The following is a 17653-nucleotide window of genomic DNA, read 5'->3' as shown; positions in this document are numbered from 1 at the left end:
AGCATTTAAGGCACTTCTCTCGGTGTTTTCATTGCTCATTGGCATCTTTATCAAACATTTGTAAGATGCGCATCTCCAAGTTGTTTATGACTGATCAAGGTTGAAATGATGGCTTACAAGGAGACCCAACCATTCAAAGCTTATAGTAATGACTACTTTGTCCAAAGCATGAAATAAAGTAAGAAATATATGATGCAGGCTTGTGAACATTGTATTAGGCAATAGATTGCATTGACATCTTACCTGGCTGTCCCCTTGGTCCTGGTTCTCCCTTCACTCCAGGGTTGCCTGTGGCACCCTGGAATCCAGAAGGTCCTGGTTCACCCCTCTGGCCCTTTAACCCAGCAATACCCTCAGGACCAGGTGGGCCAGTATCTCCCTTCCTGCCAATCAGACCAGGAAGGCCAATGGATCCATCAAGTCCAGGAGGTCCTGCAAACAGAACAAGCATGATGGTTAGAGCTAAAATCTACCTCCAGTTGTCTTCTTAGTAATGATAATGCCATTCTTTAATACACCCCCATTCTTCTCTGCACAAGAGATTATTACTCTTGATCCTCAACAAGCCTAAAATATTGCAAGGCAAATTAACATGTGAACATGTCATTGCTATGATTTTTTTTTTGGGAGAAAATCACAACTAAAATCTTTTAAAAATAATGCCTTACCCTGTCTTCCAGGAAGTCCGGGTTCTCCATTGTTTCCTGGTCGGCCACCCTCTCCACGTTCCCCTTTATCTCCAGCTAATCCTGGGCTGCCTGGCTCTCCCTTAGCTCCAATTGGTCCGGCTCCACCGGGTTCCCCTGGCATTCCGCTGTCGCCCCGCTCCCCTGCTCAGCAGATCAGAAGGAAATCAATGGTAGCCTTCACAACAAAATCCACATACTGAGAATACTCTCTTGACAAAGAAATCTACTAAAATTGTTTACCTGTATGTACATGTATATGTGCACGTATACTGTTTGTTTGTTTATTGTTCTTATATCTTTTGTGATACTCCCTTGATACATATGTACTCTATAGTACTACAGTGTATATCCTACAGCGCCATGAGTAGCCTATCTTTTTTAGGTAGAATGAACACTTTATAAGAGTCTCTCTACTACTACTAAAACACAACTCCATATGACTGAAAGACTTTTTATTGTAATTCACAAATCATTAAATCACCTGTGCAGCTATACTGATGCCACTGTGACAATTCCCCCCCCCCAAAAAAAAAAAATAAAAAAAAATAAAGAAATAACAATATAAAATATGTACAACAAAAAAATATGCAACATATTTTTAATTTACTAAGATTATTTAGCTTTCTTTTAATATTAGATATTTGGTCTTCAAGAGAAGACTCCTCAAATTTTTGACATAATATCAAATTAGAGATGTAAATTTGATGTACTTTCTTATCCTAATATATGCATACATTTTAGATTGTCCTTTCCTCCCTTTGAAATAAGTAATAATGAGAGAGAAGATATGACAGGTACATAAAATGATATTGACTATCAATATATATTCTTTTACTTTTAATTATCTAAAACTCAGCATTAATAGCTTTTCTCACCCTTGGGCCCAGGTGCACCAATTGCTCCCTCTGGTCCGGGGGGACCCTGGGGTCCAGCAGGTCCAAGTGGCCCTGGCACTCCTTTCAATCCTGCAGAGGAAAACAAAAACAAACAAACTTGCTCTGTAACCTCACTGACAACCTAAGATGCAATACACACGCATTATGCAATGTACTCCAACCTATATCTTCAACATGAACTATGCACATTGCATTAAAAGTGTAACTCTGACTGTACTGTCACATCATATACTGTACTATGACTTGAAAAGTGGTACATTTATACTGTCATTGTAAAGATATGTTTCCCAAAATGATCCCATGATATGATTAAGGAGAGTTTTGCGCCCCCCCCCCCCCCCAAAAAAAAAGGAAATAACAAAATTAAAAAAAAAACTACATCATTTGCATTACAGACAAGTATATCCCAAGTTCCATATACCTATATTTGACATGGAAATAACAAGATCAACATTGTATCTCCTTTGGTTTCCTAAAATCTGAATACATGTTTTTGCAACCTTGTTAAATGCATGGTAGATTCCATGAAAAAAAAAGAAAGTCTGGTTATCCATAATCACACTTTGAGTAAACCAAACACAGAAAATGCACTTGTTCTTTGAAGAAAAATGGCAAAGAATAGCGCCTGTTAACAGTAAAGGAAGATACAGTATATGAGATAGAAGCAGCAACCAGTAACACTCAAGTGGCATTCCAGTAGGCCTAAAATTCTCTGCAAAAGTTTCCAAAATAGAAATGTAAAAAATATGTGACACCAACAATCTCACACTGATTTCTTTTGCCAAGGCCTAGTTTGAACGGTTTGAACCTTTCAAAATAGAACTTTGAAAATGGCTTTCCACTATCAATGTTGTAGCCACTCCCCCCCCCCCCCCCACACACACACACACACATTTCCTATATCTTACCCCTCCCCTTCACTACATCTCCCTCCCCAATCCTTATACACTGCCCCCAACAAACCACAGTCAATTCCCATCCTACCTGAAGGACCTTGGGGACCTCGCTCCCCGTCTTGCCCAGGCTGACCATTATCCCCTGGAGTGCCCTGAGGACCTTGGAAGCCTGGGAGGCCGGGTTCTCCTTTGTCCCCTTTCTGAGAAGCAAGTCCTGGTTCTCCTGGTGGTCCCTGGATCCCCGGTTCTCCTGGAGATCCTGTTAGATGCAAGTAAGAGGCAAGTGGCAACTACTGTAAGAAGCACAATCATGGCTCTCATCTTTGAAGCGAAGATACAACCAGAGGTTTTTATTTTTCTAATTCACAAAGGGAAGATGTGTTTATACCTCTTATGTTATTATTAATTAGCTTACAAAGAATCTCATCAACTTTAAAAAGGACACAATGTCCTCAAATAAAACAGAAAGAATTGGGCCATGGCCCCATTAACATTAACAAGCAACTTAACCCAAAATTTGAAGCATGAGGATGGCAAGTATAAGAACCACAAGTCAGTTTGCTTTGTGTGCAGGCACATAGCAACCCTCACATTCAACATTGTATTTTTCTTGAATATTCATTACCACATCAAATGAGCAAAAAATATTCATGCATCTCCACAGAAGAAACACAATTTTAAGTCACTTTCTACAATCATCCATGTTCCTCTCACACTGAGGACTATAACTGCTGTCTGTAATGTTTGAAACAATTGTATTCTTTATCTAGTATGTGTTTGTTTGTTGTTTGACATTTTCTTCTCTGTTGTCATGTTTGAACATGTATACATGAATATATCTATCTTTTCATTTTTGAGGCACCATGAGCACTGAAAGGTGGACCTGTGCGCTGTACATAAGTAGCCACTATCATCATCATTATCCACATCACACCCAGAACTAAGTTCTACTATAATAGCAGTGAGTAGCACTATTCTATTTGCTGACGACACAAGATTTATGTCAGTTATACAAGACTCAGACATACTTTCCGTCATTTAAAAAAAGAAAAAAAAAAATCCTCCTCATAGCATCAGAACTGTGGTATACAGCAGGTTTGAATTTTGTTGTTTTACGTTGGGGAGGGGATTTTTTTCTCCTTACCTGGTGTGCCATCCCTGCCGGGCGACCCTGGGGGTCCATCCTGGCCCGGGATTGACAGACCTGGCTCTCCTTTGGCTCCCGGGGAACCGGGGAATCCAGGTGTTCCAGCATCACCTTATCGACAGCAAAGGGAGGAAAAAAAAGACAACAGACGAATATTAAAACAGGATTTTATTGGCAAAGCTCACAACCAAGCACTAAGACACCAGCACAACCAGTATGAATTCAGTGCATGAGAAATTTGTCTTAGCAATTCTACATTTTGGACACTCCTGGCAGCAAAGTAGACATGACTTAAATCTTGATCTTGAGAACTGTGACTGTTCACTACTAGTCTATGATTCACTTCTTGTGTGGTGCATTGCCGTGTCTGGTTTAGTCTGGTGAAAATTTTGTCATAGACAGTCCACAGCAAAAGACACAAACCCTCATACAGATGTGCAAAGGTGGGACTATGCAAGAGGAACTTAATCTCTCTCACTTTCATTCTGTTAATCCCTTGGTGACCTACCTTTTTCTCCGGGCGATCCATTCTCTCCATTTCTACCGGGTGGTCCTGGTTCCCCTGGGCTGCCCCTCTCTCCAGCTATTCCTGGCTGTCCTGGCTGACCAGGCTGGCCACGCCCTCCCTGAGGTCCTGGCTCTCCAGGTTGGCCTGACTCTCCCTGAATAAATTTCAATAAAGGATAGGGAAATTGATTAAGGTTTCATAACACACAAATGGTGGGGTAATCTACTTGCTCAGTCACTGGGAATTGTACATTTGCATGTTAACATTCATCTTTATAATATAATTCTACATATTCCATAAGACATTAAAAAAACAAACAAACAAACAAACAAAAAACAAGGAAATAAATGCATTACCTCCTTGTCAGTAAAAGCAGACAATGGTTTGAACATACCAGACAAATCTGAACAAGGGAAGGAAATGCTTTCCAGACAGAGGTAAAGGCGGGGCTTTCCACTGTGGATTTTGGATGATTTCAGTCTAACGAGCACTTAATTGCTCATTGATTTTAATGCTGACTGCATGAACTAAACATTTCTACTATGTATTTTCCATGTTTTTTCCCATGTTCACTCTCAGAAACACAATCATAAAGACACACACACACACACATCATACATGCAACTGTTTCTAACCTTTTGTCCCACAGCCCCAGGCAAACCAGGGTTTCCTGGTGGACCATTAGGTCCAGGGTTCCCAGTAGATCCGATATCACCAGGAACACCCTGAAAGCCCTTCTCTCCAGGAGGTCCAGGGAAGGATTCTCCTGGTGGTCCTTGCTGGCCTCGACTGCCCTTGTCACCAGGGGGTCCAGATAGGCCAGGATCACCACTTTGTCCCTTTGGACCTGATTGGGAATGAGAAGGATAATGTGTGATTCATCTAAGGTGCAATCCTGGTGTACTTTGTACGATATTCACAGGTATTACTTTGTTATCTCTCAATTAAGTCAACACATTCATGACAACTTGCATTTAGTTCTAATACTGGTACTGCAATCATTGACATCTTTTTGGTGTGACTAATTTTTCCACGAGGAGGATGTGTACTATATAAAAATACACAAAAATTTCAAAATCAACACATTGTTGACAAAAAAACCTATTATTCTGAAGCCTACATGGATATTCTTAGTTGGAGTCTGTGAAAGTTTTGTGTTACAAAAGCAGCATACAGATAAAGTTTCTTATTTCAATATCCAATACATCCAGTCCACTGGAATGTCTATCCATTAACCCGTCGAGGACGAGTCCCGGATATACTTCGGCAAGGGTCTATGGGAAATGTGTGTGTGTGTGTTTTTGGTTTTTTTTTTCAATTAAATAATTCATTCAATTCATTTTTATTCGTCCAATAAAAAACATTACAGGAAACTCATCGCGGGATTTTCACATATAAATGACAATGCATAACAAATACAGTATATACATAGAGAAAGAACAACACGGAATAGTACTTGACAGATAGATAAATAACCGGACATCTATGCAAAAGTTAAACTGAAAAGAACAATTGTATAAAAACGTGGCATAAAAACCGACTTCATAGGCATAATGTTAAAAACTTCAGAAACCTTCCCTGTTGTTACGTCCCAATCTCAGCCCCCCTCCCCATGTCAGCCCGTAATAAACTGAAACCCAATCCAACTCGCCCTGAAATACAACACAGCAAACAAATCAACACATACAGAAACAATATCAGTGATTATATCATCATATCATATAAATTTCTTTCTAAATCCACCAATATTGCACATAATCACTTCCCAAATTCTGAGATAAAATAATGATAACAAGTATAATCATTGTAGTTGTACGTCAACTTGCCAGGAAAAAAATTATATATATATGTATATAAAGGGAGGATCAGCGGTAGAGAGAAGAAAGAAAGAAAAAGAATACGAAAGGAAAGGGAAGCATACATAACAGTTCATAAATAAATATCATAATTATATCAAATATCATTAGCCATGGCATCATTAATCCAAAAACTGTAAAATCACAAGATGAGGTGATGATGATAATAATGGTAATAAAAACATGGTATCTTCAGAACTGCTTTATTGTTTTACAATTCCCCCCCTTCCAACAACTTTCCAGCCCATACATAAAAAAATCACCACACATTTACCCCTGTCACAATACATCCATTTGAAAGCCCATGACTCTGCCAAACAACCTACTCATCACAGAAAAAAATCCGACACATCCCTGCTGACCCGTAACCTTCCTCAAATTACTCAATCACATATTCCACGTGGAAACAATGGAAACGGTTAAACACAAAATCATCAAAAAGCGAGTGGCCTCAGATGGCCCAGGGAGCAACCCAACAGCTTCCTCTGATAATTCAACTACTAATGAGTTAACAGGTATTGTTGAAAAACTACATGAAAACAATGAAAACGATTAAACACAAAATTATCAGAAACTTGGCGTTTGGCCTCGGGTGGCCCAGTGAGCAACCTCACGGGCGGCCTCAGGTAATTCAACTACTGATGGGTTAACGAGTACTATTGGAAAGTCTAATTGCAAATGGAATGAAAGAATTCAGATATCGGTTTGTCTTGCATTTTGCAGACTGCAGTCGCTTGCCAGATCTTAACCAACAGAAACATTGATGAAGAGGGTGATGGGGGTCCTTCATGATATTCTCTACTTTCCTAAGAATACGGACAGTGCACATGTCATCTAGGCTGAAATTTTCTCCGACTATTTTACCTGCCTGATTCAATAACCTATGAATTTTCATTTGGTCTCTCTTCCTTAGACTGCAATACCAGGAGAGGCAACCATATCGAATGGTGCTCTCGACAACAGTGGTGTAGAAGAGTTTGAGAATGGGTTTGTCAACATGAAAGGATTTTAGTTTCCTCAAAAAGTGAAGCCTTGCATGGCCTTTTGCCAGTACTTGTTTGCTCTGCTCTTCCCAGTTTAACGACTGATCAATCATTACACCAAGATATTTGTATTTTGGAACAATTTCAACTAGAAATTGGTTATACCCCCGCCAAACAACATTTCATAAGCTTTGGTCAAAACAACATTTCATAAGCTTTGGTCAAAAAACTGAGGAAGTAGTTAAATCCGCAAGATCTTTCCTTGATCTTCTGCCATTAATATGCCGTTACCATGGCAACGTACTTTCGGGTACTGTCAAAAAATGCGTCTTGCACATCTACAACCAAAGGCACACATCTGTACCAAGTTTCATGGAAATTGGGCAAAAACTGAGGGAGTAGTTTGCAACACAAAATTTTCCATCATTTTGGCTCATAATATGTGAGCTGTTACCATGGCAACATACTTTTTGTCACTGTCAAGAAATGTGTCATGCTGACCTATATCCTAAGACAAACATTCAATATGAATTCCATGAGAATTGGAAGAACACTGATGAAGCAGTTTTGCCATGAAGCATTTTGCCCTATATTTTACCAATAACATGCCGTTACCATGGCAACACACTTTTTGCCACTGCGGAAATATGTGTCTTGCACATTAACATATTCAGATGAACATCTGTACCTAATTTCATAAAAATTTATCAAAAACTGTGGGAGGAGTTCGCGACGCAAGATTTGTACCCATTTTTGCCCATAATATGCCGTTACCATGGCAACGTACTTTTGGGTACTGTCAAAAAATATGTCTTGCACATCTACAACCCAAGGCACACATCTGTGCCAAGTTTTATGGGAATCGGTTGAAAACTGAGGAAGTAGTTCGCGACGCAAGATTTGCAACGGACCGATCGCCCGACCGCCCGACCGCCCGATCGTCCGCTGATTCCTATATACCCCCTTCAAACTTCGTTTGGCGGGGGTATAACAACTGAGTTGTGGATGATAACTGGTCTTGGAACATCATTCTGTCTTTTTCTGTGATCAAACACAATTTCCTTTGTTTTCTTTTCATTAAGTTTGAGATAATTACAGTCACACCACTCTACGAAAGAGTCCAGTGTTCTTCGATATGTTGTTTCGTCATTCTTCGTAATCAGTCCAATTATGTAGCAAAATCAGCCCATCCTCAAAAGGTTAAAAACAATACAGAAAATAATAGTCACTGACCTGTGCTACCACGTGGGCCTGGTGGTCCCTGAGGTCCTGAGGGACCAGGCTCTCCTTTAGGTCCCTGAGAACCCTTGTCTCGGTAGACAATATCACCTTTCTCTCCTGCAGATGTGGATGAAAGAAACCATGATCACAGCACTCCTTCATACATAACAGTACATACATATGTTTCCCTTCTTCTTGCCAGCATAAATCCACATATACAGGACTCTACATCTGTAGCTTTGCTGTGTCTTCTCTCTCTTTCTCTCTCTCTCTCTCTCTCGATTGGACAAAGGTGAAAAGTAAAAACTTTTATGAGAACTCTTAAAAATCTTTCAGATTTATAATAATACAGTTCAAAAAAAAGTTTGTTTCTGTGGATGTCTTTCATTTCCTTAATTTTTCACTATGCACGGAATACTTAACTGGTAAAGCGTTTAAAGAGTTCCTTGTTGTATGACAAGCACATGCACAGTGACATATGCTGATGATATACCCATTCACCATCTGAAACTCCCACACCCTTTTCATTGAATCAATAAAAGGTTTGTTTAGGCTGCGGATTAAACCACACAGCAAAGATCAATGCATGCAAGATGTGCACACCAATGACAATGACATGACTGAGAGGAAAACAGCCAGGATAGGTCAACTTTTCTGGTTATTTGAAGAAAAATGTTTTTGAAAAAAATGTAAGGGAATTCAGTGACTAGATCCATTTTTGTCATCATTTACCTCTAAGTCCTTGAACTCCTGGTTGTCCTTTCTGTCCCTTTTCTCCCCGTTCTCCTGCTTCACCTGGAGTGCCTTGTCCTGGAAAGCCGCGATCTCCCTTCGGTCCTAGTCCACCTGGAATACCAGGGGATCCTGGTGAACCGGGAGGTCCAGGTGGTCCTTGATCTCCCTGTGTTGGGATGGGTTAGGAATCATGGTGGAGTCAGAAGAGGTGGGAAATGAGGCAAGAAGCAGAGGATAAAGGACGTGAGGTGGCAAAAAGTAGGGAGGATAGAGTGAAATCAGATGATAACAGTGAATTAATTTAAGGGTTAAAGAGAGAGAGAGAGAGTGATTTACACAAGTGGTGAATTCCATTTCTATTTCTGTATATTGCTGTCTATGCAAAATTGTTTTCCATGCGTCACATAAATATTGTTGTCATCTCATCCAATCATGGCGGCAGTAACATGGAAAAAAAAAAAACTCTTCACTTTTTTAAGAAATTGTCTGATTTTCCTAAAATATTACTAAGAAGTAATGTGTCCTTTTCAATCCAAGTGTATGGTGGGTTTCATTCTTTGTTAATTAAAGAGGCAGTGGTCAAAATGCCCCTGAACTCCTTACTTTAAGGTCCCTTAGTGTCTCCTGGGCTGAACAGGGTGGGCCTGGTTCACCCTTCCGTCCATTTTCTCCCATATCTCCTTTGCTGCCCCGGGGGCCAGGGTCCCCTTGAATTCCTCGTCCAAATCCTGTGTCACCCTTTTCACCCTTGGCTCCGGGCTCTCCTTGGAAACCTGCATTGCCAGGACGACCCTGGGAGAGAAGGGGGAGGGGATAAAAGCAAAAGAATAAAACCATGGCCAAAGCGACAAGGATTGTTTGTTAATACAGAATTATGAAATATGAGGCAATTATCAATAATAGTGTTGCCCGTCTCAAATCTTATTTCAGTTCAGTTCAAATTTATTTCATATTTCCATTTTCTCAATGATGAGATTACAAAATTATTGACAATAAAACAAGAATACAAAATATATACAATCATGTCTTTTGATTGAAGAAAAAAAAAACATTCTTGACACAAATGTACATGGTCATATCATATTATGAAGATGTCACAAATAAGTATCAGAAATATGATGGGGCCTACATAAAAGCTTTAACGCTTGTAAAACTGTAGGTTCCCAAATTCATAGGCATATAATTATATGGAGAGCGGATATGTTTGTCTTGACTAACTAAAATTATATCAGTACAAAAATCGACAAAGAATAAAGTAATGAACCACATAGGTATCGCACAAACCAGACTGTTAACGGATCTTGCGGTGTTTGAAAAAGAATGCAATGTATTAAAAGATGTATCGGTACCATTAAATAACTTTGATAACTAGGTGCTGCGGACAAGGACAAAAGACTGGGAGTATTAAAAAAAAAAAGTTGCTAAACACTTGAAAGTGTGTATCCACTAAGTAATAACTGTTTTAATTTGCGTTCGAAGGTGAATAAAGACAAAGAAGAAGTAATATCTTGAGGGAGGTCATTCCAATATCTGGGTCCAGTAAATATAATTGTTTTCTTTGCAAAAATAGTGCGAGTACGGGGAAGGTGATAGGTGTCACTCTGGCGAGTGGGATAACAGTGGATAGAGCGATTCCTTTTGAACATGTGAATAAAAACGGATGGTAATTCATTAGTTGTTAGTTTATACATGAAAATTCCGAGATTGTAATAAAATAGGTCTGGAATTTTCAGAATTCTATTTTGATGAAAAAAACAGTTGGTATGAGCAAAATATCCAGCGTGGTCTATGATTCTTATTGCACGCTTTTGAATACGGAGAAGGGAATCTAATAATCAGTGAATTTCCCCACACCAAAATTCCATAATTAAAGTGTGGAGATATTAAAGAAGAATATAAACTCTGCAAAATATAAACAGCAAAAAGATGTTTAAACTTATTCAAAACTCCAATATTTCTAGACAAAATTTTACTTGCAAAATGAATGTGAGTTTTCCAGAATAATTCTCGGTCAATCCAAAGCCCTAAAAACTTTGTGTTATTAACCTGCTTTAAACATAAATCATTTATTTTGATATCATATGGGACAACAATCAAAGAATTACTGAATACCATACAATGAGTTTTTTCAATGTTCAAGGATAATTTGTTCGCATAAATCCAGGACTGCACAGACATTAGCTCAGTATTCATCATATCAAGTAATGCATTAGGGTCTCGATGTGAAAAAAACAAGCTTGTGTCATCGGCAAAACAAATGAATGATAAAATTTGCAATGATTTTGGAATGAATAGAAGTGAGCCCAAGAGGGAGCCCTGCGGGACTCCACATGAAATAGGTTTTAATTGTGAATCATGGCCGTTAATATTAACAAATTGCCTTCTTTCTGTTAAATAACTCTTAAACCATTCTAGGGGCGTCCCGCGGATTCCATAATGACACAATTTATAAAACAGGATTTCGTGATCTACCGTATCGAAAGCTTTAGAAAAATCAAGAAAAACTCCAATTGTATGTTCAAAATTATCTATAGCATGAGCTACCTTGTCTATAAAAGTAAGTAAAGCATGAGTTGTGTTGTAATGTTTTCTGAAACCAAATTGAGAATCCAACAAAATGTTATAATTTGTGAGAAATTTTAATAATCGTGTGTAAACCACCCTTTCAAGAATTTTAGAGATTGAAGTCAACAAAGAAATTGGTTGGTAATTATTCACCAAATCTTTCTGTCCCTTCTTAAAAATGGGGACGACTTTTGCGACTTTCATCTTATTGGGGACTTTGCCATTAAATAAAGATTGATTAAAAATATATGTAAGAGGAGCAATGATTTCACTTAAAACATTCTTTAAAAGAAAATTTGTAATTCCATCATATCCTGAACTTTTTTTATCATTCAAATTCCTGATGATATCTATAATTTCTTCTTCAGCAATAGGTTCAAAAAATATTGATTGAGAATTCCTATTACCTAAGTATGTATAAAATTCAGTTGATGATTTTGGGATTTTACTGGCAAGATGTGGACCAAGACTTGCAAAATAATCATTGAAAGATTCCGCCATAATGACCGGGACATTAATCTGGCGGCCGTCCGCTGAAATATATTTGGGAGGATCGGTATTATTTTTGTGTTTGAGCGCCTCATTAATCACCTTCCACGTACTCTTCACATCAGATTTATATTTAACAAACTGCCGCGAAAAATAATTTCGCTTGGCTATACGTATTAAAGATGTCAATACGTTCCGATAACGAGTATATCTTAATTTATTTAAAGGGGATGGATCTTTACGATACTTATGAAAAAATTCATTCTTGCGGTTAATGGACCTGAGAAGAGATTTTGTAACCCATGGTTGTCGTGGTACTTTTTTATAATTAGAATGGTGAGGTCTTCGGAGAGGAACACAAGAATCATAATTAACAATTAAAGTATTCATGAAATTTTCAAAGGTTAAATCAATGTCGCTTTGACTGTATACCGTGGACCAATCCTCTGAACATAATTTCTCCCGAAGTTTATTAAGGTTGGATTCAGACATTACACGAATACCCAGATTGTGGGTGTGAGAAACATTAGCAGTCATAAAATTGGACACTAGGGCATAAATTGGGAAATGATCAGTGACGTCAGAAACTATTATGCGAGATGTGATGTCAGAAAATGAGTCATTTACAAAATGTTATCAATAAGAGTAGATACATTATCAGTTATTCGAGTCAGTTTTCTTGTAAGGGGAATAAATGATTTCGACAACATGAGGTTAAGAAAATTTGCGCATAAGGGATTATCACTGTAATTAAGGAGATTAAGATTAAAATCACCCATGACGAAACATGTCTTATTATCAAAATAACTGTTCGAGATAAGGCCGCAAAATGACTCTAAAAATTCAGCAGGGCTTGAGCTTGGGGGTCAATAAATCTCCCCAATTATAATGTTACCTTTGTTTAAAGTTTTGACCTCGATAAATACACTCTCAAAAGTATCTGACATCACGCTGTATTTTTCCAAGAAGACACAATCTAAATTCTGTGACACTTAAAATCCGACTCCTCCTCCTTTCTTCCATGTTCTATTATTTGTTATGAGTCTAAAACCATCTATTGTAAGCAGCGAAGAGGGCGATGTCTCCTTCAACCAAGTTTCACTGAGCCCGATAATATTATATTTGGATTTTAATGTGCACACAAAAGAAAGAAATTGATCAAAGTTTTTATTTAAGCTTCTGATATTAAAATGTGAAATAAAAAGTTGATTTGCGTCGGTATGAGTGCATGAGTGAAATAAGCTCATCCTCTGTTTGGTAGTGAGTGAATACATTTTGGACTGCGGTATCGCTACAGTCAAAATCCAGTCTTAATTCAGGAGTTTGCATATGTAAGAAAGTGACGATGTCGGAATCTTCGCCCTCTTTGCTGTCTACTGAAATTTCTGGTGTCATATCAGCAAATGACTGAGGATAAAGGGTGCCAACAGATGCGGCATTCAAGTTTACAGTGGTATTTGGATTTCCATTCACAAATACAAAAAAAGTGCAATCACAGCTGAATTTATTGATAAAGTTTTTTATTTTTCCTCCTGATAACCTTTTCATATGAATTTCTGATCAGAGCACACCATGCAAAACATCAGTTTATTGAATGCTGTGCATACTTCAAATTACCTTTCACTCCTCCTAGATATCTACATTAAAAACACAAAGACGGGTACTTTACCAATAGTGCATTTGTGACATAATAATAATCATAAAAATAGTAGACATTCTTAGAGCGCCTTTTCCACTGGATACAAAGCAGATGCAGAGGTGGGACACACCTTTTACTAGGACCACTTTATTCTATTTTGGTTTTTTTTTGATATCTCAGCCATTTCAAAACCAAGTTTTATCAAATGAACTTTGAATTTCTCTTAAAAGTGTATGTCCTTTAATATTTCATATGAGTGGTTTCTAATTATATTGCTTATATTGCAAAAATACAAAAACCTGAATCCAAATCTCAACCTAAATTATATCATCACTTTAAGTTGCAGGATTATCTGGATGTTTTTGTCAGCTATGGGTTTGGTGACATACAAGGTTCAACTCACTTGCAGGCCTGTGTCTCCCTTCAGACCGAGTGTCCCAGGCTCTCCTTTTCGACCAACTGGTCCATCATTCCCACGGGATCCTGGTGGACCAGGCTGGCCCGTCTGTCCCCGTGGACCTGGCTCTCCCTTCTGGCCCGCTTGGCCACCTCGGCATGGTTCACAAGGTTCTCCTTTGTCACCTGGTCACAAGAGAGAACGAGAGAAGACAGAGAAAGCAGACATTAATTTGTATATTCCACACCTGAGCCTATACATTGTATGTCTGTAGTCTGAGGGCATAGGCTCCTGAAATATTTAACAGTCATAATTTTTTTTGTTCTTTTTTTTTAACTAGACAATCCAAAACTGAACAAAATTGCAGCATGTAACATACCTGTTGGTCCAACATTTCCGGGTACTCCTGGTGTCCCAGTATCTCCAGAGTTGCCACGTGGTCCAGGTCTTCCAGGGGATCCTTTAGGACCGGGCTCTCCAGGGATGCTATTACCTGGGGGCCCAGTTAGTCCTGTGGTTGGAAGGGAGAAGGGAAATCATGATTACCATATTGTCTTCAAATATTTCATGAGTTGCTCCTTACACTAGCAGCACACTCCAGGATTTTGATGGCAATCAAAGCCCAAAAGTTGAGTTGCCCACAATTACGTTATTGTGCTTTCTTTTTGCATGTTTGTCCTTCAGATCACCATTGGCTGAGTGGGGTACAAGAAAACAAAGTATCACAAATACCAAATTAAACATTGATATTAACAGGAGGGGGGAAAACTCATTCTACTGATAACAATGATTTTTACACTCACATTTCAAAATTATACTGTTGTTTTGCCATCATAAAGGATGATTCATTCCACATTAGATACCGAAGCATACCTGGCGGTCCGGGGTCTCCCACTTGACCTGTAAGTCCCGGTGGTCCCTGGGGACCGGGCCGTCCATCCATTCCTGGCATGCCGGTGATGGTCAGTCCAGCCATACCCTTGTCTCCCTTGTCACCATTTCGTCCAGGTATTCCCTGGATTCCTCGCGGACCAGGAAATCCAGGCATTCCTGATCAGATAACAAACATAATGAAAAAATTCTTACTATACTGTAATCAAACACATAACTGATCTGCATGTCTTATCCACTAATAAGCATGGGGAACAATTACACAAATTAAAAAACCTTCAGTCATTCCATTACTTATCAGTGTGATATAAAATCAAGTATACACGACCCAACATAAGAATAGCCAGAAACACAGTGCAAGACACAATCTGATGTTTAAAACAAAATTCCCAAATAGGAGATTCTTAGCTTAACCCTAATTTGGCAGCCCGGGTGACATTCCACACGACATATTGCCATCGCAAAAAGATATCGCTGCAATGTTTCATGACTTTCCTCTTTCATATAACTCAGCAAAATTGAATGCTCTAATCCCCACAAAAATAAATGAAAGCACATCAATAATAATTGAAGTTCACTATTTGGCTTAGAATTCACTTAGAATGTCACATAAGTACACAAGGGATTTAGGATTGTATGATGGTGAAGAAATAGTAATACTTAGCAAATGCTCTAGCTTAATTGGGGATTATGCTGATAGAACAGCTATGATTCTCCTCCCCCCCCCCCCCTTCCCATATTTCTAAAAGATTTGAGTTCTTTGAGTCATAGTAGCTTTCATTGCCCATAGAATGGCTGCATATAGTCATCACAAAAGAAGCAAGGTGTAAATTAAGACAGCACTGGCTACTTTCTGGGGTCTTTAGGTTAAATGTTTTGAATATGATTCATAGCTACTCGGGAAAAGATGTTTTGTAGAGTTTGAGCTGAATGTTCCTGGCATTGCACTAAGATTACGTCCACTCAGCCGACGGGGTGAATGCTATCTATTATTTGCTTCATACATGCCAAGGTCCATGGCTCTCTTCCATAGAAATAATTCATATTCAATAACTTGAACTTGGACAATGAACTACTTCAGTGAAAATTGTCATCACTAGCCAATTAGCTTCAAGCAGTTGCATGGGGGGGGGGGGGGCAGAGCCTATGAACTCTCTTGCTCATGCTGTGTAACCACAGAAATAAGCAAAACAAAAATAAAATATGCCTGTTAATAACCAAATTTTTCTGGTAAAGTACGAGCTTGAAAGTTCAGCTTATAGTAGACAAAACCCTATAGTTTCCAATCAGGTAAAGTGAAAATGATAAATTTTTCTTGGTACTTAATGGTACCTCAACTAAATTCTGATTTTTCTTGATTATGGGTGTCAGCAACTTCTGGCTGCTATTGATGTGATGGGTCACAAATATGTACTCATATAAAAGTGACGAAGACAGGAAATTTGTTAAGAGAGATAAGACTTCTTACCAGGTGCTCCCGGCTCTCCCTTCTCTCCTATTCCTAGTGGGCCAGGTGGTCCACGTTCTCCTTGTTGGCCAGGGCTACCTGGCTGACCATCCATACCTCGGAATCCTGAGAGAGAGCAGGACACATGTTGATTATCATGCCAATGAACTGTCACATAATACAGTGACTACTTTTAACATCTAACAAAGATTACATTTCATTTACAAATATGACTACACATCGACCTTTCACTCTCAGTGTACTAAAAAAGAAAAAATCTAATTTCAATCCGTACCCAAAATAACATTATCATTGGCCTTTCCTGGTTGAATCTTTAGCAGAAAACTTTTTTGATGAATAACTGCTATATATTCCCCCTTGTCATTTCAGTGAACTAATTATTAATTAATTTCAGGTCTTCTTACTAGATTATGTTACTAATTTAAATTCCAGCAAACCACAATGCATTAACCTCTGAATTACTGTAAAACTAGAAATATTTGTGACACTATATTTTCACAGAATGGAGCTGACAGCCTTTTTCACGGAATGAAATTTTTGCAAGAATTTTAGTTTTGTGAATCTTTGCCCTCGCAATATTTGCAAAATTAAGTGCCTGCAAAAATATATGGTTTTCACAAAAATATATGGTTTCACAGTACAATCTGTATTACCATCACCACATTCATTTAAGCAATGAACTTCATGAGAGTTTGAGGAAAAGTGGACTATCGATGCAAAAGTTAAGAATTTTCTAAGCTTTCACTTTTTGTGTTGGAACCACCGGACGAGGAGATAGCTACTAGTAGAGGTTATCATGTCATGTGTGGAAACAATATAAAGAAACTTAATCATGACTTCACTTTTCTAGCATAATGAAAGAGCACTTGACTATTAAACCGCTTTCTGAAAGCAGGGGGAATAATTACTACCCTTAACATATGTCAGTATCAAGTTGATGGAATGTGTAATTTTCATTAAAAAATGAATTTTTGTGGAATTCCCTTTATATTTTCTTTATATTGTTGTACACACACGATGTCACGCTCTCCAGTGTGCATGCCCATCAGTGAAAAAGTGAAGTACTGGATTCTGGATTGGATTCTGGGTGGGCTAAATGCACATGTATGGACAACCTAAACACATAATGCCTTTGGCACCCTATACGGCAATGGCATGGGGCTGTAAGCTACAATGTAGAAGGTGGGGAATGCATAGCAAACCTTAAAATAGTTGCAAATATAAACCAACTGTGCAACATCTAGCATGACAAATCACTCTCTTTTTACCATCA

General features: G+C 38.5%; 1 protein-coding gene across 1 annotated transcript in view; it reads right to left on the bottom strand.

Moving 5' to 3' along the window:
• Positions 1–17653, bottom strand: part of LOC140244959 (uncharacterized) — an 82081-nt gene that overhangs the window by 13946 nt on the left and 50482 nt on the right. The window contains exons 15-28 of the mRNA XM_072324567.1: positions 16381–16485; positions 14895–15071; positions 14401–14532; positions 14028–14206; positions 9535–9723; positions 8929–9097; positions 8209–8313; positions 4772–4983; positions 4137–4290; positions 3626–3739; positions 2570–2740; positions 1565–1654; positions 669–830; positions 244–432 (exon numbers count right to left, since the gene is read on the bottom strand). Of these exons, the coding sequence (XP_072180668.1) occupies positions 244–432; positions 669–830; positions 1565–1654; positions 2570–2740; positions 3626–3739; positions 4137–4290; positions 4772–4983; positions 8209–8313; positions 8929–9097; positions 9535–9723; positions 14028–14206; positions 14401–14532; positions 14895–15071; positions 16381–16485 (2148 nt within the window). The remainder of the gene's footprint in view (positions 1–243; positions 433–668; positions 831–1564; positions 1655–2569; positions 2741–3625; positions 3740–4136; positions 4291–4771; positions 4984–8208; positions 8314–8928; positions 9098–9534; positions 9724–14027; positions 14207–14400; positions 14533–14894; positions 15072–16380; positions 16486–17653) is intronic.

Source organism: Diadema setosum, chromosome 21 (assembly GCF_964275005.1).
Source record: "Diadema setosum chromosome 21, eeDiaSeto1, whole genome shotgun sequence".
Lineage (NCBI taxonomy): Eukaryota > Metazoa > Echinodermata > Echinoidea > Diadematoida > Diadematidae > Diadema > Diadema setosum.
The sequence above is the reverse complement of the archived record's forward strand: the minus strand, read 5'-3'. Positions and strand labels throughout refer to the sequence as shown.